The 23,846-nt window shown below is 36.7% G+C and overlaps 1 protein-coding gene across 4 annotated transcripts in view; it reads right to left on the bottom strand.

Moving 5' to 3' along the window:
- The window catches only part of LOC104031827 (uncharacterized), a 46,780-nt gene that overhangs the window by 2,012 nt on the left and 20,922 nt on the right, over positions 1-23,846 (bottom strand). For 3 of the 4 annotated variants that reach the window (XM_075713331.1, XM_075713333.1, XM_075713334.1), the window contains 12 exons: positions 23,293-23,423; positions 22,404-22,451; positions 21,596-21,705; positions 21,156-21,324; positions 20,680-20,784; positions 9,632-20,401; positions 9,080-9,231; positions 7,340-7,499; positions 4,438-4,590; positions 3,134-3,301; positions 935-1,032; positions 450-584 (listed from right to left, as the gene is read on the bottom strand). In XM_075713331.1, coding sequence (XP_075569446.1) covers positions 450-584; positions 935-1,032; positions 3,134-3,301; positions 4,438-4,590; positions 7,340-7,499; positions 9,080-9,231; positions 9,632-20,401; positions 20,680-20,784; positions 21,156-21,324; positions 21,596-21,705; positions 22,404-22,451; positions 23,293-23,423 — 12,199 coding nt within the window. Of the gene's footprint in view, positions 1-449; positions 585-934; positions 1,033-3,133; positions 3,302-4,437; positions 4,591-7,339; positions 7,500-9,079; positions 9,232-9,631; positions 20,402-20,679; positions 20,785-21,155; positions 21,325-21,595; positions 21,706-22,403; positions 22,452-23,292; positions 23,427-23,846 lie in introns of all 4 variants that reach the window. The other variant, XM_075713332.1, reaches the window with a different exon arrangement.

The following is a 23,846-nucleotide window of genomic DNA, read 5'->3' as shown; positions in this document are numbered from 1 at the left end:
CCACAGAGTTAGACTTAGCTTTTAACACAGTTACACATGCATTTTCATTGCGTCAGGTACTGTGGACTCACAAACAGGTTCTATTATTTGTTTGTTCAATTATTTGCTGAGAAATCTAACACCCATAGCAAAACCTATCACTAATCTCACTAAAAATAAAAGGCAAACTAAAAGTCTGACACTCCATTTTCCAGTTCTGTAGTACACTTTGCATTTACACCAGGCATAGTGTAAATGAAAACCTCAGAATGCATTTGTCCAAGGGAAGCAGAAGCGAAGGATGGCTTTGGCTCTCTGAACGTGCAAGTTATTTCATACCTACATAAGGGTTTAATGCAGCAATCTGTCACACACTTCAAAAATGTAAGAAAAGAAACGTGTTTTACAGGCACTTCTATTTCAAAAGAAAAAAAAAACCAAAACGTGTTTTACAGACAGAAGTATTCTACCTGTTACTTCGCTCCTCAGAGAGTCCAAGAGCCTCTTCTGCAGCTTCTCTCCTCCTCTTCTCTTCCGACAGCGTTTCTGTCAGCTGTGAGAGCGCCTGCTGCACTGAATCATATTGTTGCTCAGACTCTGCAAGCCTATGACAAAATGAAAACTGAAATCAGTATTTTACGTACTTGAAGAGTTAATTGTGTGTTCTTTTTTATTAAGGAATGTTCTTTTTTGTGATGGAGACGTAATTATAACAAGATGCTTTCGATTTTGAAATAAAGTCAGTGATAAGTACATATCTTTACAAAAACAAACCACAAGTATTACCAGATAATAATAATTCAAGAATATGACTATGATTCATTTAATCCACTGTAAATGTACTTCTTTCCTTTTTTCCCCAAAATGCCTTAGAGGGATAGAAAAACATTACTTTCGCGCTTACAACACAGCTGTGAGGAAAACAATATTGCTAATACATGCTCTCAGTCCTGACCTTTTTCGGAGTTCATTTAGCTCCATATTGTCTATTTCAACAATAACTGCAGATCTTTCCTGCGGTGCTCCAGGGGGAACTTCTGCTCTAGTTTCATCCTAGAAAATATTAAAGGGGGGAAAAAAAAGCCAGTCACAATTTTTCTAGTTGCTCAAAATCTTTATTTCAATTAAAGAAGCCATAAGCACCACAAAGCAGTGGAACAAACCACTCTTTGTGCCATTTAATCTTTTCATTTCCTGAGCTGCACTTTTCCAAACCTGTTTTCTAACAGAAAGTTCATGAAGAATACTGCCTCTGTGTGTCGCAGGACTTGAAGGATACATGTACACTGCGTAACACAGCAATCTCTGAACAATAAGGGGAAGAAATGTATTTATGCAAACACATAGTAATATAGCACTGGTCCTAGTTTCCTAAGTAATGCAGCTATTCCACTAACAGAATCTGAGACAAAATACCTGTGTAGTACTGCACCATGCCATATAGACATGCCAGTTCACACAGAGGTAGCGGAAATATTTTGCACAGGATTGCATTCTTTTTCTCACATTTGTGGACTTTGTTCCAGGCACATGATTTCTACATTATATTTCCAGTCCTCATAATACCCTCGGACTATCTGGACTAGTTACTGCAGCTATAGCTGCCTAGGTCACTGCTACAGCATAACATGCATGGCAGAGCAGAAATTCTTGGACATGCAGTAGGACTAGGACAAGTCATGAGCAAGTTGGGATCACCAGTCAGGGTGGCACTGATTAACTGTTTGGGAGTAATGGCTGTATGCAAGTGAAGAAGAGGCAATGCTAGGAGCCTGAAGTTTCCCTTTTATCCTCCCTCAGATAATCTATGCCTAACATAAAGCTTAAAGCATCCCCTTAGCAGTGTTTAAATTCAGAGCTAGTGAGCTCTAGGCAGTGCAGAAGCACTGGGAACTGTGCTTAAGCAGCCCCATGCTTTGCAATCAGTATGTGAAAGAGGTAGAATCCAAACGGCCTGTGAGATAAGAAACAGGGAATTAATTTATTTTGTAGTTTACAGTTCTCCTTGTTTGTCCTTATTTCCGTTTACAGAAAAGTAAGGGTTGTTTTATATATGTATTGATATGATATTTTAGGGTTTTATATTAGTTGATCGTTACTGAATAACCAAGGCAATATAGGAAAACCTTTGACAAATGAAGAGATCACAAAGGAATAAGCTTACAGACGTATATGAGGGGTTGGCAAAGGGTACTGAAATGCTTAACTGGTGATACAGATCTCACTTGTGAAAATATTACTCAAACACCTTGCAAAATGATTCATGACTGCTGTGAAATTATTACTAAACTTTGCTGATCCAATGATTAGCGATCATCCAGTTATTCCTGCAAGATGAGACTTCAAAACAACAAAAAAAAAAAGCAGGTATAAACAGCTTCCTTAAGTGAAAAGTCAAATAAAAACAGCTTTACAGCAATAAAGACAGTTATCTTCAGCACATCATGGGCTAGCTAAAGTACTGAATCCGTACAACAAAAAGTATTTACTTCATTTTTAGCATGAGAACCAGAGAAGTGTAAGCACAGAAGGAAAAAAAACCAAACCAACTGTCGTGGTTTAGCCCCAGGCAGCAACTAAGCACCACGCAGCCGCTCGCTCACTCCCCCTACCCCGATGGGATGGGGGAGAGAATCGGAGGAGGAAGAGTGAGAAACACTCCTGGGGTGAGATAAGAACAGTTTAATAATTGACATAAAGTAAAATAGTAATGCTAATAGTAACAGTATAATAATGATAATAATAATAATGATACACGAAGCAAGTGATGCACAATGCAATTGCTCACCACCTGCCGACCGATACCCAGCCAGTTCCCGAGCAGCGATTGCTGCTCCCCGGCCAACCCCCCCCAGTTTCTATACTGAGCATGACGTCATATGGTATGGAATAGCCCTTTGGTCAGTTTGGATCAACTATTCTGGCTGTGCCCCCTCCCAGTTTCTTGTGCCCCTGGCAGAGCATGGGAAGCTGAAAAAGTCCTTGACTAGCATAAGCAGTACTCAGCAACAACTAAAAACATCAGCATGTTATCAACATTCTTCTCCTCCTAAATCCAAACCACAGCACTGTGCCTGCTGCTAGGAAGAAAATGAACTCTATCCCAGCCGAAACCAGGACACCAACCTAAAAACATTTCCATATATTTGTTTACCTGAACAGTGCCTTGGAAAGATGTCACTTGCATGGTCTGATATTCCCTCTCCAGTCTTAAATAACGATTTTGCAAGTCCGTGTAACGAAGCTGGTTATCCCTTAGAGTCTGCGAAAGAGTCTTCAACTGGGCAGACAAGACGGCATTCTCTTCTGCTGACTGCACAACCTGAAAGAAATTAACATTTAAATAAATAAAAATTAGGAATTATCTCCTCCAGGAAATTACTACAGATTGAGACCTCCTGTTGAAAACAACCAAATACTAGTTTCAAAATTGCATCAACTTTTTGGCAAGCTCACCATTTGGAGAGATTTAACTTGTTTTTTATGAGCAGTGGAAGTAATGAAACCTGAGGATTTATCTCCCCTGTCATCAATATGCCCAAACCAGAAAATCAGGGCTTTAAGCCCCAATGCCTTCCTCCCCATGTTTGCTATGGTATCACCACCTGACAAAAGACAGTATACGTAGTTGCTACTTCAGGACAATGCATATAGCCAAATAAACCCGGTAATATAAACATGTTCATCAGGCAGTCCAGGAATGCACAGCAGTTGAGTTTTCATTTTTTCAAAAAACAGACTATAATTGGGGTCTCCACCTGTTACCCAAACACTCATCTTCACTTGCAGGAGCTTGAGATTTTTACACCCGTTTCAAAGGTTGGTTAAAACTCTTACTAGGTTTATAAAACGTTTGGGTGAAGGAGTGAAGAGAGACACAATGACAGATGAAAGGTAACAGAAACCTCATTTGCTTCCAACATGAGGCCACACAGAGAGAGATAAGCATTAAGGGAATTTCCGTTTACAAACTTTTGGGAACAAAACTGAACATAAACACACATGTGCATGTGGGGACACACACACACTTACTGTCTTAACAGCCACGAAAAGGTTCATCAAGAAATTGTAATGAAACATTTCTGAGGTATTTAAAATTTGGTATGAGATAGCTAAAATCTTGTTCCAGCTCAGACAGACATCTGTTTCTGTCTATAATGAAAAATATTTTACTTTGAGTAGAAGTTCAGCAGTGCCCCATCTATCTCTTCAGAATGCAGATGCAAATAAACCTCTCTCTGACAAATAACTAGTCAGGAAAGCCTGACAGAAAGGTAATACTGACATTTAGTTTGAAATTTCTAGTCTGAGCCAACGGGGTTGTTTTGAAGAATCTACGTTTTAAAGCACTCTAACTTTCAATTACACAAGACACCGCCAATTTAGCAATATTTCTGTGTTGATACCAGCTCAGATTCACATGAGCTATTTAGGATCACAGCTGTTGTTGTAAGTTACCTTTGAATTAATCTGCTGAAAATGCAGATCCTTCTGGTGTATCTCCTGAAGACAGCGCTGCAGTTCATTTTGAAGGTGATTCTTCTCAGCTAAGACGTGTTTGATTTCCTCTGGCACGTCCGCACTTCCAGCGAGAGAGGCAGTTTCCAAAACCTTAAAAAGTATCAGCATATTCAGGGTAAATGGTATAGGAGCTCTCTAAATAATATACAACTCCAACACTAAATATACATATGGACTACATAATAATTTCCTTTTCACAAGATCATTTTCTTCTCACAAGTTAATACCATATTTGCAAGAGACCTTATATACAAACAAAATCTTCTACTTAGGGTTTTCAACCTAAATACTTCAATTAAAAAAAAATACCATGAAAAGGCAACCCAACTTAATTTTTAATTTGCACAGTGTGAAGCGCACACACAAAAAAAGGAAAAAATACTAAAAGCCAGGTGAATATAAAACACCTTTCAAAAATTATTTTCAAACTAATAATGTATGGTATTCATGACTTGTGTATGGTACTCATGACTTGTAAAAGAACAGCTATTTTCTAAATGTGAATTTAAAGCTGAAAGTCTATTTTGGAAAAAAAATCCCACACAACCCAACTTTATCACCGATTCACAGCTTTGGCCTTCTTTATCTCTGGCAGGTCAACATTTTTACGTTAATCTCCAGTAACGGAGGGAAGTGTGCCATCTCTAATGCTTTATGGAATCTGTTTTCCTATTAAATCATGAAATAAAAGACTTCTACCACATAAAATATTCCATAATCCAACAGACATTACTGTTCGATAGCTTTTATTCATTATTTTAATCACAGAAAATGAACAGCATGAGACACGAACTCGACCAACTAAAACACTGTTTTTAATGAAATTAAAAGGAATATGGTTTACCTCCTTTGGCACAGAAAAGGCAAAGAAGAGTATTATTCTAAATAACACTTTCCTCAAACCTGTAATGATAGCCTACAAAAGTAGACAGCAATTGCCAGACTGGGTCTCAGCTGCTGCCTTTCTAAATCTAGTATTTTGTTCCTGGCAGAAGCCAGCTCCAGCTGCTTCAGGGAAGGGCAAGAACACTTCCATTAGGCACATCCCTCCCTTCTCCCCCCAGTTAGGTCCCATTCTAACCTGCAGTAATCAGAGATTGATTTAGGCTCTGATGAACGAACATTATTAGAGCTTTAAAATTTTTTAGCATCGAGTACACAAATTCTGAAAACTGCTGTCAATGTAAACTACCAAGTTCTTTTTTGATCTTCTTAAAACCCTTGCCCCTGAAAATAGGTTGCAGGTACAATATATCTGAAAAAATGCTCACATTACCTGGAAGAGCACATCCTTTTACTGGTTCTGTATTTGTTGACCAAATGTCCCCTATTCTAGGTTTACAAGAAGTGAAAGTGTAAATTCTCATTTCACTTACATCCCACAGTACTACTAGGTTGGGGTTTTTTCCTCTCATTTATTTCTTTCTTAATGTAAACAATCCAAATCTTTTCTGAATCTTCTTCTTAGAAGTTTTCCTGTATCATGCTTTCCACCTCCCTCCTTTGAAACTTCTTTTTGTATGGCAATACTCTGTAATACCTCTATGAAGCTGAGGTGAAGCGTACTACAAAATATTTACACTGAAGAATTATGTTTTCTGTGCCACTTTTCCTACCATTTCTTCAACATTCAAATAGCTGATTTGATTTAGACTGGTTTTCTAAAAATAAGACAGACAAACAAGATGACTTGCATATATCTGTTCCCTCAATAATATTTGCATCAGCCAGCCAATTCTAAAACTGGATTTTAAAAGAAGGTTCCTGTCTCAAAAATTAAGATGCTTCTATACTTAGTGTAATAATCACTGAACTGGGGGAGACAGGTCCAACTTGATATTACCTATTGAGAGAAAAAGAAATAGGTAGAACACAGCTGTAGAACCGGCTGTCTGGCAGGTGATTAAGTCAATCAGCACGCAAGGACTCAGTGACAAGACATTGCTGGCATCGTACACGTTAACAGTACAGCATCCTATTTTCTTTTGAACAAGTGTGCTATAGGAACAAGTAACGACGCTGGTGTTATAATAGTGTGAACAGTAAGAGACTCATGATAGATATGAAACTGGCACAAGAAGCCAGAATTATATTCCCACTTACGGACATAACAGGTACTACATGAGAAGAATTCCTCCTGGAGTTGCCTGAAAGATCCCTATCCTCTTCCTGATTTGAAAGAATTGATTGAGAAACCTGTAAATTGCATTAGTTCTTTCTTCCCTTTCCAGTATGTGTCTCTATTTATCAACACCCAGTCTGCTGCTGAACCATGTTTAAACTTCTTCATATTATATTCTGGATTTAACTAATATACAATAGTACCTTACAAGATTACTTACGTAATCTACTAACATTACCAACTCAACAACAAGCAAACACCATTACCTTACAAAATAACCACAGCAAACTGTTACTCCTCTTTGACTAACAACCAGTAACCATTATTGGTTCATGACCTTCACCTTTTGCTTCACAACCATTTCATTTCTTTATGAAGGTGCTTTCCATGTCTTTAACCACTAAAATACACCACACCAGCAGGTTTTTATCAATATATGAGAAACTCATTATTTTTCTTTGTTTAAAAGAAGTTGATCAATGTATCAGACTCCATTAAAAAGTGTTTTTAATAATTGCAACAAATTTGCTTGAAATAGTTGTAACTTGCTCATTTGACCCCAGGCAACACTGACATACAGGTCATGCACTCATCAGCCTTCCATACTTCACTATCATATGCTTTATAGTTCTCATGCGGGAAGCAAGGCTGCAAATTTAATACAATGAACTGATGGAAGTAGAGATTCGTGCCTCCTGCTACATTGCATTTGTTTACCTTGTCTGGGTAATTGCTGCCAGCGGAGACTGATTTCTTAACAATCATGTCTTGTTGCAGCTTCTGTAGCTCTGCAATCTGTCGGTCTTTCTCAGCAACTGTGATCTGACATTGATTTCGCAGTGCCTGGGACTCTGAGAGGAGGAGGTTGTTTTCCATTCTGAATATAAAATATTAGACTAGACGTTAAATGATAATATGCTACACACTAGTGAATGAAAAGGATAAAGCTGTACTCACTGTTACTTCTGAAATAAATAATGGTATTTTTTGAACAGTTATATGCAAATATGGAGGACTATATGAATGTTCTCAATACATACTTCAGTTTAAAGACATCTGCTAAAAAGAAAAAAAAGAAGTCAGAAAATAAAGCCTGGAAAGTGGTAACATCACATTCGCTTCGTTGGCTTGGAGATGAAAGAAGTTATTTGGCTGTAAAGATATTAACATCTGTTAACGCAGCACATACTTCAACTACCTAAAAACCAAGGTTCCGCAGCAAAGCAGCTCTAGGTTGCAGTTGTGTAGAATGCTGCTCAAGATAGCCAGTCTACCCTGTTGCAAGTACACTAGTTTGAAAAGGAACACCCTAGACTCAGAAGACTGAAATAAACAAACATGCCACATCTCCAACAACTGCTGTCATACACAGGCATTATCACAAAGGGCATAAAAGTCATTTAAATCCTTTTGAATTCAATTTAACATATGTTTTTAAAGTTTGGGGGAAAAAATGCAAAAAGACTATTCGTGTTGTTCACTGGTTAAGTCTGCAAGTTAGAATGAGGTTTGAGTATTTCATGCTAACTTGCTCACATTTGCAGAGATAAATGTGGGGCTGGCCTTTTGATCTACATCCCCTTCCCCCAAAAGCTTCGAAAATAAACCAGACATTATCTTACACAGACATTAATTAGAAATCTAGAAATTGCACTACGGACAATAAAATGCAAGTAAGGCACTAGGATACTGCCTACTGGCCTCAAATTCAAACAAAATTATCCTCACTGAACCGATTATCGCATGCTTTCGCACTTCACTCATCTGCACAATTTTAAAAGCTTGAATGAGAACAGCAGTCTAAGATGACCAAACCTTGATCTGCCTCCACTGAGTGCCACTTAAAAATGCCTACTGCCTTCTTTGAAGTTGACCTCATGAGGCATTCATCAATTTAGGCCCAAGGTGTCACATTATTCATTTGTTACAGGTGACGCAAGCTGTGAACAGTGCTGAAGTGGACTCTTGAATCTACAAAAATAATGCTCAACTGTGAAATGAAGTTAATTTTCAATATGTAGTTGGGCCAAATATGCAACACCTCAGACATCTTTGAGAGAGAGAGAGAGAGAGAGAGAGAGAGAGATTTGGAGGGTGGAAATGTCCAGCCATATCGATTGTTATTCTAGTAAGAGAATATAATACCAAGCATTGAAATAAGATTCTTAAACTGTAGTTCCATACATCCAAGTCACCAATAGAACAGAAAACATTAAATTAAGACTGCCTGAAACTTTACATAAACAAAAAGACCATTACAGAAAGATAGAAGGATAACCACCACCAAAGACAACTCTGTGGAAGCTGATTTCGCACATTACAGAAATATTCTTATCTTACTTCCTGCTAAACCACACATAATTTTGGTTTTGTGTCAGTTTTATGTCAGGTTGTGAAGTCACTGAAGAATTCTGAACAAGAGCCACATGCACTCTTTGTTAATTTTAACACCTATACCTTAATCCAGCAAGCTCATTCTGGTATGATGCAATCTCTCTCTCAGCTTCTGCTTGGAAGGCTTTTGTCTGATGCAATGCCTTCTCCAAATCATCAACCTTGGTCTTCAGTTTTGATATTTCAACAGTTGCAAGGCTGGCTCCTTCTTTAGCCTACGTTTAATAAGCATGATTAGTGAACTGGAATGAAAACTATACGGTTGAAGTTTTATTAGTGCTAGGATTCTAATTATAGGATACAGTATGTTTTTTCCCCGCTTGCTCCTGTTTAACAGGATAATTACCTAAACTCCCCAAATTGTAAGCATGCCCTCTCTAGTCACACATTTTCTTAGCCCTCACATAATTTACGAAGTTAAACTTCAGAATCCATGTCTCTAAGCATTCCCTGCATAAACAAAAAAAATTACAAGTGATGCAGCTAATTAAAACTTACCAGTCTTTCCCTATTGTTCTGAGACACATCCAAATTACTTTTAAAAGAAATTATCTCATTGATGCTGTTGCAACCAATGGGAAATGAAGCTGTGCCCTGGTTTGTTTCAGAAGTTACCTTCTGATTGCTGAGTTCCTGCAGTAATTTGTCTCGGTCATCCTGAAGACTGGCCATAGCCTTGGAAAACGCTTCAATCTGGTGAACATAACTCCCACACTCAGATGAGAGCCTGCTAACCTCCATCTCTCGACTGACTAATGTCCTACAGAGATTTTCAATTTCATTAGCAATCTGATCAAGTGTAACCTTATCTGCAGCATCAAGAATAGCCCGATTCAGAAGAGCATTTTCTTTGAGTGTACTGATAAGATGTAATTTAAAGCCATCCAATTCAGCTTCAAGTTCATCTCCTTTCTTTTTTTCAGTCTTGAGTTCAGATGTGTATTTGCTCTGAAGCACCTTTAACTCCTCTATTATCCTATCTCTATCATTTTGCAGAGCAGTCATTGCTTTCCCAAAGGCCTCATTTTGGGACCTCAGCTCACTATTTTGAGACTGAACTTGGAATATCATCTCTGCAAATGCATCGGGTTCATCTCCACGTTCAAGTGTCAAAAGAGTCTTACTGTATTCCTCATCTGCATCCTTAGTATTTCTGCCTCTTGATTTCTGGAGTTCTTGAACCTTCTTCTGAAGGTTTTCTCCATACTGGCCATTTGATACACACTCTTTTTTCTGAACATTATCACTAGTTAGCAGTTTCTCTCCAGACTCAGAAACCAGCTTCTGTTTGTTTAATGATGCAATTAAAGATTCTAAATCATTTACTTTAGACAATAACTTTTTATTTTCAAGTCCCAATGATACAGCAGCATCCTTTTGCAGTTCACTGGAAAGCTGTATTTCTTTTATTTGTTTTTGAAGATCATATTTTTCTTGCTCAAGGCTTTTAATACAATCCAATTTCTGCTTAAGTAAGTCTTTCAGCTGATGGTCTTTCAGAGATAAAACTTGGTTAAGATCTTCCCTATACTTTATCAGCTGTGCACTTAGCATTGCATTTTCAGAATGAAGATCATCTATCTGATTGAGAAGTATCCTTATTTCTTGTTTCAAAGCATTATTCTCGCTTGCATTGCCAACTATAAGACTGTCCCGCTGATTTAAGACATCCTGGTGAAGATGTTCTAGCTCTTTGTATTTAGAAAAAAGATCATCCCGATCATTCTGAAGAGATGACATTGATTTTTTAAAGGCATCTATTTCACTGGCAATTGCAGCCTTATCTTGACCTGCTTTGTCTGCTTTCATCTGGAGATTTCTCAATTCATTTTCCATCCTCTGACAGGACTCCTCAGAGTGTTGTCTTTCTGTCTGCAAAGACCTTAACTGAAGTTCATACTCTTTGATTTGTTTTGTGTGTTGAGTCTGTACCTGAATCAGATAGTCAGAAATTTCATCACCTTTTGAAGAAATGAGTAAAGAAATTTCTTTGTCTTTATTATTTAGCATGATCTTCATTTGCTCAGAAATGGTGATCTGCTTTTGCAATTCAGCATTAATTTTTTCCTTCTCAGCTAGAAGCTGTTGCAATTCTTGTTCCTGTCTTGTAAAATTACTTTCCAGAGCTTTTATCTCTCTTCCTGCACTTTTACTATTCTCTATGAGATGATTAAGAGAATTATTTTCTTTAAGGAGTGCTTGCAAAGCTGCTTCTTTGGACTGAAGAACACTCTCCAATTCCTGCTGCCTGTTAAAAAAAGCTGTATTTTCTTCCTTTATTCTGCAGAGCTCTTCATAACGTTGTATATCAACAGATTTTTGCCTCAAATACAGTTCGTCCTTTGTCTCCTCCACCACAGAATATTTGATATTCAATTCTTGAATCTGAGTAATTTTGTCTTTCAATTCATCTTGTAGAGACATTATTCTTTTATTACTGTCTTCTATCTGTTTCTCTTTATTTTGGATGGCCTCTTTGAACTGCATTTCCCAGGTTTTCATTTCAGTGATTACCCTGTCCCGGTCATCCTGAAGAGAGGACATACACTTTGTAAAAGCAGCTAATCGTGCCAAGGCTGCATTCAAATCTGCTTGAAGTTTCTTGTTTTCAGAGTCCTTAATGCTAACCTCCTCTTGCAAACCATGAATCTCACTAACTGCCCTATCTTTTTCTCTCTCAAGGGCACCGTGTCTTTCCTCTAGGTTCAAAAATTCTCTTTTGTGAACCAATTTTAATTGTTGACGATTAAATTCCAATTCTTTCTCATGTTCTCTCTTTTGAATTTGTAGTTCGTCTTCTTTCTTCTGAAGTTCTTTTCTCCAATTTAGATTCTCATCTATAAGCCTGTCCACTTCATTCTTTGACTGATCCAACAAGTTCATCTGTGAAGCAAGCTTTCCCTTGAGATGATAGATTTCTTCATTTGACTTCGCAAGCTTTTCTGACATATTACTTAGGTCCTTTTCAAATTTTTCACTTTTTGACTGTGACAGTTTCACAGATCTTTCCAAATCCAGGATCAGCTCCTGGAACTTTATAGAATCCTTTTGCAAATGGTTGATCTCCTGCTGTTTCTCCTTTAAGAGTTCTTGCAATTCTTTCGTTTTGTTTTTACTTCCATTATTATCCCTCTGAGCACTTTTCACCTTCTCCTCAAACATTTTTACAAGATGTAACTGCTGTTCTTCTTTTTCTCTAATCACGTTACATTTTTCTGCCTTTAATTCTTCCAGTTGCTGTAACAGCAAGTTATTCTGTACCTGTGCTGATTTCATTCTATCAGTAAGATGATCAACTTTTTGAACATGATTAAGCAATTCTGTCTCAAGAAACTCTCTCTCATTCTTTACTTTATAAGAACTTTCTTGTACATTTTCTAATTCTTCCTGTAACAGACATTTATCATCCTCTAAAATCTTAACTTTTTCATTTAGACTAACAATTTCTTGTGCAAGACTTTTACATTCCGTGTCCAGCTTTGTTAGACAATTATTTTTATGGTCCAAAGATTTTTCAGTTTCTTTTGCTTTTTCTGAAATTAGTTTTCTTTCTTGTTCTAGGACAAGCACATCTTGTTCTTTTTCAGAGAGTTTATCCTTTAACACATTAACGTCCTTTAACAACGATTCATTCTCATATAATGCCTCACTGATTTTAGATTGCATATCATTTTGGTACACTTCCATTTGAACTTGGAGCTCTCCCAAAGCTGCTTTAGTTACAGTGATGTTGTTATGAAGGATATCATTTTCATTCTGAATTTTCTCTAAAGCCTGCTTTAAATTTTCAGAAGTTTGTTTCAGCTGCTCATTTTCCTCCATTAGCTGATGATTCTGTTCAGTGAGTTCACGGAGACGATCCTGGTGTTCTTGCATCCTTGCCTCTTGCTCACGTATCTGCCCTTCTGCTTTACTTTGTAATTCGTCAACTTCCATTTTCTTGGATTCACTGAGTTGTTTCAGTTGATTCTTAATAACCTCATTTTCATCAATCAGGTTTTGTAAATGCTTCTCAAGAGCCTCCTTCTCAGATTGTCCTTTCCTGAGTCTCTGAATAGCCTCTTGCTTCTCTTTTCTACTGATATCAATAACTTGCCTCATATCTGCTATTTTACTACTGATATTCTCATACGCCTGAAGAAGTGATTCATACTCCTGCTTTAACTCACTATGTTTAGCCTTCCATCCTGTTAATTCAACTGTCTGAGAATCTTTTAAGGTATTTAGTTGGAAAGAAAAGGCCTCTTTTTCCTGAACTATAGTCTCCATGGTGGATTTAAGACTTTCACATGCCGCAGTGAGGTTTTCATTTTCAGTCAACAGTCTAGCATTTTCAGAAACAAGGCTCTCCTCTTCAGACAATGGAGAAACAGTACTTGAACTTTGGTTTTCTCTACCAAGCTCTAACAGGTGTTCAAGCATACCTGTCTTGTTCACCAGTTCTTCTCTTTCCAACATCAGCTTATCAATCTGGTCTTTTAGACACTTATTTTCTCTCAGGGCTTCTTTACGTGATATTAAAGCCGCCTGTAATTTTCTTTGAAGGCGCTCTCTGGACTTCTCTTCTGCTATAGTTCTTTGCTCTTGGGGCTTAGAATCATTTACATTTGCAGTTTTTGCCAGCGGCTCTTCAATCATTTGTTTCTGGAGTTGACATTCTGTTGCTTCCCTCAGTTTAGTCTTCCCTGAGTAATCAGTCTCTGACAGTTGAAAACAGGTGCCTTTACCTTTTAACTTTCCTTGAAAGGAACTACTTTCCGAACAAAACTCTCCCAATTCTTTTTCAGTATCATTTACTTCCTTAAGCTCTTTGCATGACACCACAGGTCTACTCATCTCAGCCTTCTCATGTAGCATACAGAGCTCTGTCAGAAGTTTTTTCTTTTCTTCACTGAAATGTTTTACCTCCTTTTTCATATTCATTAGCTCCGAATTGGACTTTTCTAAACAACTGAGAAGTTTCTCTTTTTCACTCTTCATTTCTTCAAATGCTGTTCTGTAATGGTGGGCTTCTTCTTGGCTCTCCTTTATAGCTTTGTTTAATAATTCCTTTTCCCGATCAAGTTTATCTTTGAAATCTGTAAGTGAACAACGCAATGCTTCTATTTCCTCATCCTTTTCTGCAACCTCTTTCTTAGCTTCAATTCTCAATCTCTGCAGTTTCTCCTGGCTCATCTTGTAATCCTCTTCACTTTTTTTAATAAGTGCTTCTTTCTCATTATTCACATATTCAAGCGCTGTCTTAATGTCTGTAGCTTCAGCCTCGTATGCTTTCAGCTTTTTCCGTAGCTGCTTTATGTCCTCCAACAAGCTGCCGTCACTTTGCTGCTGGTACTCCTCCTGCTGTCTCAAAGAGTTTAAGTTGACTGTTTCTTCTCTTTCATCACCAAATTCAACTGATGTTTTTCTCAACTCTGTCTTTAACATTTCTGTTTCTTCCTGAAGTTTTGCATAATTACTTCTTAGTTCTTTCAACTCAGCGTCTTTACTTGCCACTGAAGCAATGTTTTCTGACTCTTTTAAGGATGCAAACTGAATCTTGAATCTTGGTTTGTCTGATTCCAAATTCCTTAGGTCAGCTGCTTCTTCTCCCAGCACTGCCTTAGGTGAAGCCAGCTCTTTCCCTAGAGGGTACTCTTCTAACTGATTAAAGTCAAGTTCTTTGCATTTTGTTTGAAGAACTTCCCAGAGTGCTTTATGTTCTTGTTTGAGTTGCTCAAGGTGGATTTTTTGTTCATCAAAATCTGCTGCAAGCTTAGTGTGCTCTTCCCTTTCTTTTTGAATTTTTTTCATATCTTCTTTCCTGACCAAAAGCTCCCTCTGTAAGGCTTCTTTTTCTTTTCTTAATTGATTCACGACTTTAATGTCATTGTTGGGGTCCAGACACTTCTTCGTGTCCCCAGCACCTAAAACAGGCTCTTCTGAACTGGAATTTTTCAACGATTCTTCCTTCTTTTTAACTTCAGACTTCACCTTTTCAAGAGCTAAGAGCAGCTGAGAACGTTCCTCTTCATATGCACTTGCTTTTTCATCAAGCATAGATTGCATATGAGCAACCATGCAGTCCTTTTCCTCTAAAGATTTTAGGGTCTGCTCACATGTATTTTGTTTTTCAGCGATGACATCATTTAGTTCTGCAATACTGTGCTGAAGTTCCTCTAAATAAGCAGCTTTTGAAGACAAAATTTCAGTCAAGTCACCTATTTTGGCATCTTTTTCTAAGAGTTGTTGCTTCAAAGTTCCAAGATGAGACTCAAAATCTTTATTTTCCTCTTCAACTAGTTTCAGCTTGTCTGTTAACTCATTAACTTTCTTCAATAGCTCCTCTGCTTTTTTTTGCTCTTTTTCTATTTCTTCCTGTCCACTCTTTTCTAGTTTTCCAACTTTTTGCATTAGATCTCTTCTTATTATCAATGCCGCTTGAAGTTTCTTTTTCAGATTCTCTTTTTCCTTGCCCATTTTCTCAAGCTTAAACTGCATCTCCTCTTTTTCATTCATTAAATCTTTAAACACAGCTTCTCTACTGCTTAACGTAACCTGACTATGTTCCAGTTCTTTCCTACAGTCCTCAAGTTCCTGCAATACTCTGTTTAGCTCTCCTACAGAACTATTATGAACAGCTTCAAGGTCTTGCAGTTTGCTATTTAATGTATTTCTCTCTTCAGAAAAATTCAGCATTTCATTAGACAATGATTCCATGATCTGGGTAACAGAACAGTCCTTCTCTTTCAGCTGCTGGCTTAGACCAGAAATTAAATTCTTCTGCTGATTTACCTGGGAAGTTAAGTTCTCAATGAGTTGATCTTTTTTTCCCATTTCTTCAAGGAGACTTGCTACTTTCTTACCTTCAACGTGCAGTTTTTCTTGACTGGTTCTTACTATTACTTCTGATTTATTTATCTTGTCTTGAAGAAATTCAACCTGCTTATTTATTTCTGCAAAAGACTCTTCCCTTTCTTGCAAGAGAGACTGTTGTTTGCATAATGTTTCCTTGACTGTGACCATTTCTTCTGACAAACACTCAATTTCAGATTTGTACTTGCCCTTCATCTTTTCAATATCATTCTGCAGCAACTCCTTCTCCTTCTCAAGTGACTGCATACTTTTTAATTCATCTTTCATGGTGTCTATTTCTTTCTGTTTTTCTAAAAGCATCTGTTGCAACTGTTCTCCTTCTGTTTCTTTGCTCAAAATAGTGGTTATCAGAGTGGAGAATTTTTCCAACTGAATTTTACTATCAGTTAGCTGCAGATCAGAATCTGAAGTCTGTGCCTTCTTTTCTTTACATAAAAGCCTACTACTAAGTAATGGAGATAAGCTTTGAGTTAATTCCTCTTTTATAAGATCCAGCTCTTGCTGCAAAGACTGGATTTTGCTATCCTTTGATTTCATTTCACTTTCTAAACTGCTCAATTGCTCAGTAAGATTATTATTTTGTAAAGTTGCCCTATCAAGTTCTGTCACCCATTTGTTTTCTGACTCAAGTAGATTTCGTTCTAGAGTTTCAAATTTAAGTTCTAATTTAGAAAGCTCTTCACCCTTCACACTAACCTGCATCTGTAACTTCTCTTTTTCAGTCTTCATCTGCAGTTTGACAGCATCTAACTGCATTCTTGAATAATTCTCACTGGTTTCTAGTTTTTCATTGACTTCTTGGAGCTCTTCCAATTTCTTTTGCAAATGATTTTGAGATGTACTAAGTTGTGTGTTTTCAGCCATCAGTTTATCAGCATCATCTTGCAACTGATTTTTTTCTTTCTCTAAAGACTCTATCTGGTACCGCAGACTACCTATTAAAAGCGCACTGTCATGGCAGTCTTGAGATGATTTGGAATTTACATTGCTCAACTCTAACTTCAAACATGCTATGTTATCTGCCTGTTCAGTGCACTTCACACGCAGAGACTCCACAGCCAATTCTTTTTGCTGTAGTTCTTCTTCCCTTGTACTTATTTGGTCTAGTGCTTTTTGGTGTTCGTTTTTAAGAGAGTCAAGTTGAATTGTCAAAGAATCAATTTCCTTCTGATTAATACCAAGCTTCTCGTTCTTTTCCTGAAATTCCTTAGTAAGGTTTTTCATGGCTGTATCACTTTTCTCTAATTTTTCTCTGAGAACCTCAATCTCACTAGAAAGAGCATTAACATTGCTATCTGCCAACTGTACACTGGTATCTTTCTCCTTTAAAGAATTAAGCAGTTCAGCAATAACTTCTTCTTTTTTCCCAAGAGCTGCATTCAACTCAGTTCTTTGTTCAGACTGTGCTTCAATTTTCTCCTGAAGAGATAAAAAGGCATTTTCTCTCTCATGGACTAGTTCTTTAGATTTCTGTAGTTCTTGTGTTAGTTCCTGTACCTGACTTTTGAGCTGAGAAATTAAATTTGTCTTCTCTTCATCTTTCCTTGCTTTCTCCTTCAGAGTTTTGAGGAGACTTTTATTTTCTGTAAGACATGACTCCTTTTCTGATAAGCACTGGTCCATCTCAATTATTACATTCTTCTGGTGTTGTATTTCTTTTTGTAAATTCACCTTCACTTCCTCCAGCTCTACCACCTGTTTCTTTAAGACCTCACATTCTTTCTCTTTCTCTTGAAGTTGCATCTTTAATTTTTCACTAGATAATGAAATATTGTTGATGGTTAATTCTTTTTCCGAAACAAGCACTTTTAGTTTTTCTGCTTCAGAGACTGAAAGCTCCAACTGTTTCTGCTGCAAAACAGAAGATTCCTGTACCTCAGAAAGCTGTGCTTTTAAAGTGATGTATTCACCTAACTTTTGTTTTAAAGATTCATCCTTCTGTATAATTGAATCATTCAACTGGGATGATTTTTCTGTCACATTTCTAAGCTGATACTGAAGGTCAGAAATAACCTCCATATTCTCAGACAGTTGAACCCTAAGTACATCAGACTCTTCAGATTTATCTTTTAATAACTTTAATTCTTGGGCTTGCCTCTTAACTTCATTTTCTTTTTCCTGCATTGTGTGTCTAAGCTGGCTGGTTTCAAAACCTAGAGCTTGTATTTGCTTTTGCAGATCTGAAATGATTTGCATATATTGCCCTTCTCCTGCCACTTTACTATCTTTCATTTGCTGAATCAAAGCCTCCTTTTCAGAAAGGAGAGTTTCTTTTTCTGCCAAGACAATTTTTAAGTTTTCTTTTTCAATCAAGAGGCCATCAATTTGGTCCTTTAGAGCTAAAATATTATGACTTTGTTGGGACAAGTGTGAAGTTAAAGCAGCTACTTCGTCTGACTTTTTCATTACTGTAACATTAACTGTTTCAATGTCTAATTTCAATTTTTCATTTTCTAGAGCTGCTGTATGTGCTTGTTGCCTTGCTGAAGTAGTTTCAGACTGCTGCTGTACCAACTGTAACTGAAGAACTTCATATTCACGTAACTTCTCGCTCAGTAAGTTTGAAAAGTCCTCCTTTTCATGCTTAAGCACATCCACTTCTTTGCTTAATAGCTGTAGCTGATTACTTAACACTGTACTTTCTTCCATTTTGTCAGAAACTTGCCTATGAAACTTCTCAAGTTCTGAACGCTGACTTTTTACAGTCAGGTCTCTCTCCTCTACCAAATGAGATAGCTTTGTTTTTTCATCTTTAAGATTTTTAATTTCATCCTGCAACTCTACAAAACAAAACTTACTCTCTTCCATTGCCTTACACAACGAATCATTTTGAAGGATTTTCTCATCTAGACACCTGTTTGTAGCTTCAAGATCCAAAGTTACGCTTTGAATTTGTTCCTGCAGTAGTAAATTCTTCTCCTTACTATGGCTGAGTTCTTGGATTAAGCTACTGCATTCAGATAACTTATTATTTAACATTTCTTCTTTCTTTATTTCTTTGTCTCTAGTATCCCTCAGCTGAATGAGAAGTGATTGCATTTGTTCGTGCAACTGTTGTGTCTGTTCCTTGCTTTTGAACAACTGATCAGCTAGCACATTACATTCCTTTGTTTTCTCCTGCAGCTGTTCTGCAACTGAATTTTCTTTCTGCTCGGCAAGTATTGAAAGTTGTTCAACCTCTTTTGCCAGAGTGTTTTTATCACAATTTAGTACTGAAAGAGTTTTTTCGTACTCAGCAGTGCTAACAGATAACTTACTCTCTATTTCTGCCACAGCCTGGATTTTCTTTAACAATTCACACTCTTTTACATCCAGGAGTTTGGACAAATTCTCATTTTCACTGATCAGCTGTTCCTTCTCTTTTTCTACCACATCTATACTTTTTTTCAGATATTCATTTGCTTTTATTTGCTCTGCCAGTTTTTCTTCTTTCCCTTCAAGATCTGCCTGCAATTGCTTATTAGCTGAAGATTTCTCCCGTGTCTCTGTTTCCATCTTGGTAATTTGTTTCTGTATTTCATTTAATTGGTTATTAAGTTCTTTGCAACACGTCTCTTTGGCTTTCAGATCTCCAGTTAATTTAAGTTTAGTCTCCTCATTTTGCTGCTCCAAAACCCCAAGCTTCTGCTCTAATGAAATAATGACCTCTTGTTTCTCTTGTAATTCTTTTTTAATTGTTTCCTGATGTTCAGTATGTTCTATAAGCTTCCTAGATAACTCAGCCAACTCTTCATCTTTTTTAGCATTTTCCAAAACCAGGTTGTTGTATGAATCTTTAATTGATTTTAACTCATTTTCAAGTGTCTGTGCTTTACTCTCTTTCTCTTCAAGTAAATTGTTCCATTTTTCCTTTAGAGTATTGTTTTCCTCAAGCTGAGATTTCAAATATTCTGTTTCTTTTCTTTGTTTATCCTCGGTTTCTTGTAGCTTTTCAGATGATTTACTAATTTGTTCTTTCAGCAAAGTAATTTGTGACTCACACTCTGCAAGTTTGTTACGGTATGCAACATTGTTGGCTTTGATTTCAGAACGGAGATCCTTAATTGTAATGCTGTTCTCACTGCTTTGTCTTATTAATTCCTCATTTTCTTTGGTTTTAGCTTCATTCTCAACTCTAACTCTTTCTAGCTCTAGTCTCATTGTATTACTTTGCTCAGAAAGGACAGATATCTTCATGCTTGCATCTTTTACATCAGCTGTTTGTACTTCTTTCAGTAAATGAGTTTCCCTTTCAGCCTTTGATAAAGCCTCTTCCATCCCTCGTATTTCTTCCTCTTTGTGTTGCACTTGACGCTTCAGGATGATAACCTGTTCAGAATATTCTGTCATATTCAAAGACAGGACAGACATCTCCCTGTCTTTTTCTGCCAGTGCTTCTTTAAGATTATCAATTTCTCTTTCACGTTTCTGGAGATCTTGAATAAGCTGAGATCTTTCCTCTAAATGGCTTGTATTCAATTTGTCAAGCTCTTCATTTGTCTGGTCCAGATCCAGCTGCATCGACTCTACCACGCCATCTTGTTTCAAAGTCTAAACATCAAGAAAACAACATTACAAGAATACTTCAAACATATGTTAAAGGGAGAATGGAAGTTACACTCCACATGTAGAATGAGTACCTAGAGTAATCAACCTGTACCCAACTGTATAATCACAAGATAACCATGTTATTCTTCAGATTGTTTTAGCATACAGAAAGTTTAGTGTATGAAATTTTTAGCATCTAATGCTGTTATTTTGCTGATATTAAAATGGGCCATGTCAAAAGAACATAAAATTTCTTCTCTTACTTTATTTTAATGAGTTACCTTTTCCTTCAGTGTAGCAACTTTTTCTGTTAGATCACCGATGACTGTTTTCTGCTCAGTGTTCTCCACTTCATAAACACTGCATTTCTTTAAGGCTTCATTCAGCTTAGTATTAAAAATAAAAGTCAATGTGATAGAAATATATAGAATTATATTAAAATTGTGATGTTAGAGTTATAATATTGAGTTTACAGTAACAGTGGAGTTTATACTTTGAAATTAATGAATGAGGATAACTTATCACCCCAATAAAACATGAACACTTTCATGCAAAGCTGTGTGTTGGGTCTAAGAAATTCTTAAACCCAACTTAAAGCAAAGCAGTTACATGAAGTGAACAAACTGTAAAGAAACAGAGCAAAAACCTTCAGATATGGAAAACCGCAATATTGCTGCTGGGACACAAATAGAAAGTTATGGCTAATGCTTGCCAGTTCTAATAAATTAAATACTATTTAACAATAACTTTAACTTACTTTTTGCTCAGTATGCACAAACTTTTCACCAAGCTCTTTGTTCAGAAGGTCCTTTTCTTGAAGCAGTTTCCTCAAAGTTTCAATTTGTTCTAGTTTTTCTGTTGTGGTCAACAGTTTTTGTTCTTTTTCTCCAAGTGAAGTTTCAAGGAAGCTATTTCTGTCACTTAATCTAAGAAGAAGATACGTATTTAGGTATTTGAAAACAAAGTTTGATTTAAGCTTTCTAAACTTATTAGCCCCAAGCTATGTTCCTAAAAGAATAATTATTTTTACACTTTCCATTTAAATTTCCAAGTACAAAAATAACATTACTGCAAACAGAAGCAGGAATCAAGTCTCTTTTTCAAGTGTTTTTAAGAGATTACACTTCTCATTAGAAGTTTAAGCTTAAAGCAAAGAAAGCTAATCCTGTATGGAGTTGTAAAGAACCTTTATTTTACCCTTTAAGCTGCTCATTCAAGCCAGAGATCAGAATTTGATGTTTTTCCGCATCTCGCATTTGTTGGTTGCGTAATTGGGTGAGTTGAGTTTGCAAACGTTCATTTTCATTCTGCAACAAAATAATAACGAAGAGGATTATCACATACAGACACCCAGAATAGCATAAGATAACTGGAGTCATGAAAAATCTGACTCTTCAGGAGACTTACATCCTACATGGTAATAGAGACCATTATTCCAGCACTTTAGCAGATATCAGTGCAAAATACAACACTGATATCACAAGTTCGGATGTGATATTAGTCCAAATAGATGCAACCCACCTTTCAGAAATACCTCCTTCAGCAATGCTATGACAGCATGAACTCAAGGATGATTGCTGTATACCCAAAACAACACACACACTCAGACTGTGTTAAGGCAGCTTACTTATCTTAAAAGGGGAAGCTACTGCTTTGAAAAAATAGTTTCCTCATTGGTTTGAAGACAGTACCAATATTGCAATTTTTTTTTTCCTATTTTTTCAGGTTGAAGGAATGCAAAAGCCTGCATATGGGGGATTGTGGAGAAAAGAAAAAGTAAGCAAGCTTCATTCACACAGCTTTTTTTTTGTTTGTTTTAAAACGCAGTACAAATCTCCTACCCTAGCCAGATCCACTGCACCAATTCAAAAATAAAGCCATGACAACAGCAACCAAAAACGAAAAGCAGAACACATATCCAGAATCAACAGCAAATAGGACAGACATGGCAAACTTGTCACCTCTAATGAAAATAAGCTAGAATTTTGGAGGAGGCAGAACACACCTGCACCGCCCTCAATAGCTGCCCTTCTTCATCTACACCAAACGTTACCTGTATTGAAAGGCTTTGTTACAAGATTCTCAAGTAATAATTAATATAAGCTTGTCTTTCATCTCAAAATCATTACTACATTTTCATATACGTGCAACAGATAAAGAACTATGAATAATGTACTAAGCCTGAAGGAGTTTGAGTAAGAGTTCAGTTGTGTCATTTAGTGAAAATAAGGTTTACAAATTATCATAGTAACTTGTCAATCAGGAAACATTAAAAATAACTTTTCTGATAAATATTTACTGTTCCTTCTGGTGCTGTCATTGAATAACTTTACAATATAAATATATATCAAATTAGTATCTGTGGTTTAGATTGTATATATAAAAATACTAAAGTATATTATTAAATACTAATTATACATTCACACAGTTTCTTTTCTAGATGTGTGTATATATAGATAATGATAATAATAACACACACACACATTTACATACAAGAAACTTGAGGGATATGAGAAGAGGAAGACTTATGCCAGTAGTAACAAAATCTAATTCCGGACCTTCTGACAAAGGCCCCCTACAAAGAATAATGAAAATCATGTTGCCTTTTACTACATTTCTAAAACAAATAACAAAGCTTACTTTCAAACAAGTTTCTCCATGTGAGGACTTTTACTTTTGCTGAACAGAGATGACAGGCTTCAACTTCAGAGCACAATACAGTATGTGTACACTCTCTGCCAGCGTAATTACGAAGTATAAAGGAGGCTTTAGACTTTTTTGCTAGCTGCAAATTGATGGTTTTGTCTTACTATAGGCTATGATTGCAAGAATATAAACAGAGAATAAAATGATTCTCCTATATCATCAGGTTTTACACAACTACAAAAGCTCACCTGAAGAGCCTCCATTCTACCTTGAAGCTGCAATCTATCTTCCAAATCCTGACAACGCTCTTCTAGAAAAAGAATTTGCTCCTGCAGTTGATTTCTTTCCAGTTCCAACTCTTCAACCACACTCCGTAAACCTACTTAAGACAAAGAAGAAAAATTATTTCAAGAAAGGTCTGCTAAAATTTCTGAAGTCTAGAAACGGTTTCAGCTTTTTATTCATGATTCTCACCAGTGTTGGGCACAATTGGATCTCAGTCATTTCCAGTGGAAATGCCTGAGGCCCTGCATTTCCAAAAATTAGATGGCAAAAGTACCCTTAACTGTTGAAAAAACAAAATAAAGTTGCCTCGCTCAAGAACTTAGAGAACCTGGCAGAAATATTCCAAACAATATTGTGGCTCAGTCGACAGCGTGTCTCACATTACTTTAATCACAAGTTAATCATGTACTTGCAGGATCAGATCTTAGGCAATTATTAATAAGCAAAGTAAACTGGTCTGCATCAAAATTTGCAAGTGAGTCTATTCCATTTTAACAATAAAATATATTTGCAGCCT

The sequence above is a fragment of the Pelecanus crispus genome, chromosome 6 (assembly GCF_030463565.1).
Source record: "Pelecanus crispus isolate bPelCri1 chromosome 6, bPelCri1.pri, whole genome shotgun sequence".
NCBI classification, from domain to species: Eukaryota; Metazoa; Chordata; class Aves; order Pelecaniformes; family Pelecanidae; genus Pelecanus; species Pelecanus crispus.
Note: the sequence above shows the minus strand (reverse complement) of the source record. Positions and strands in the feature narration are given on the sequence as shown.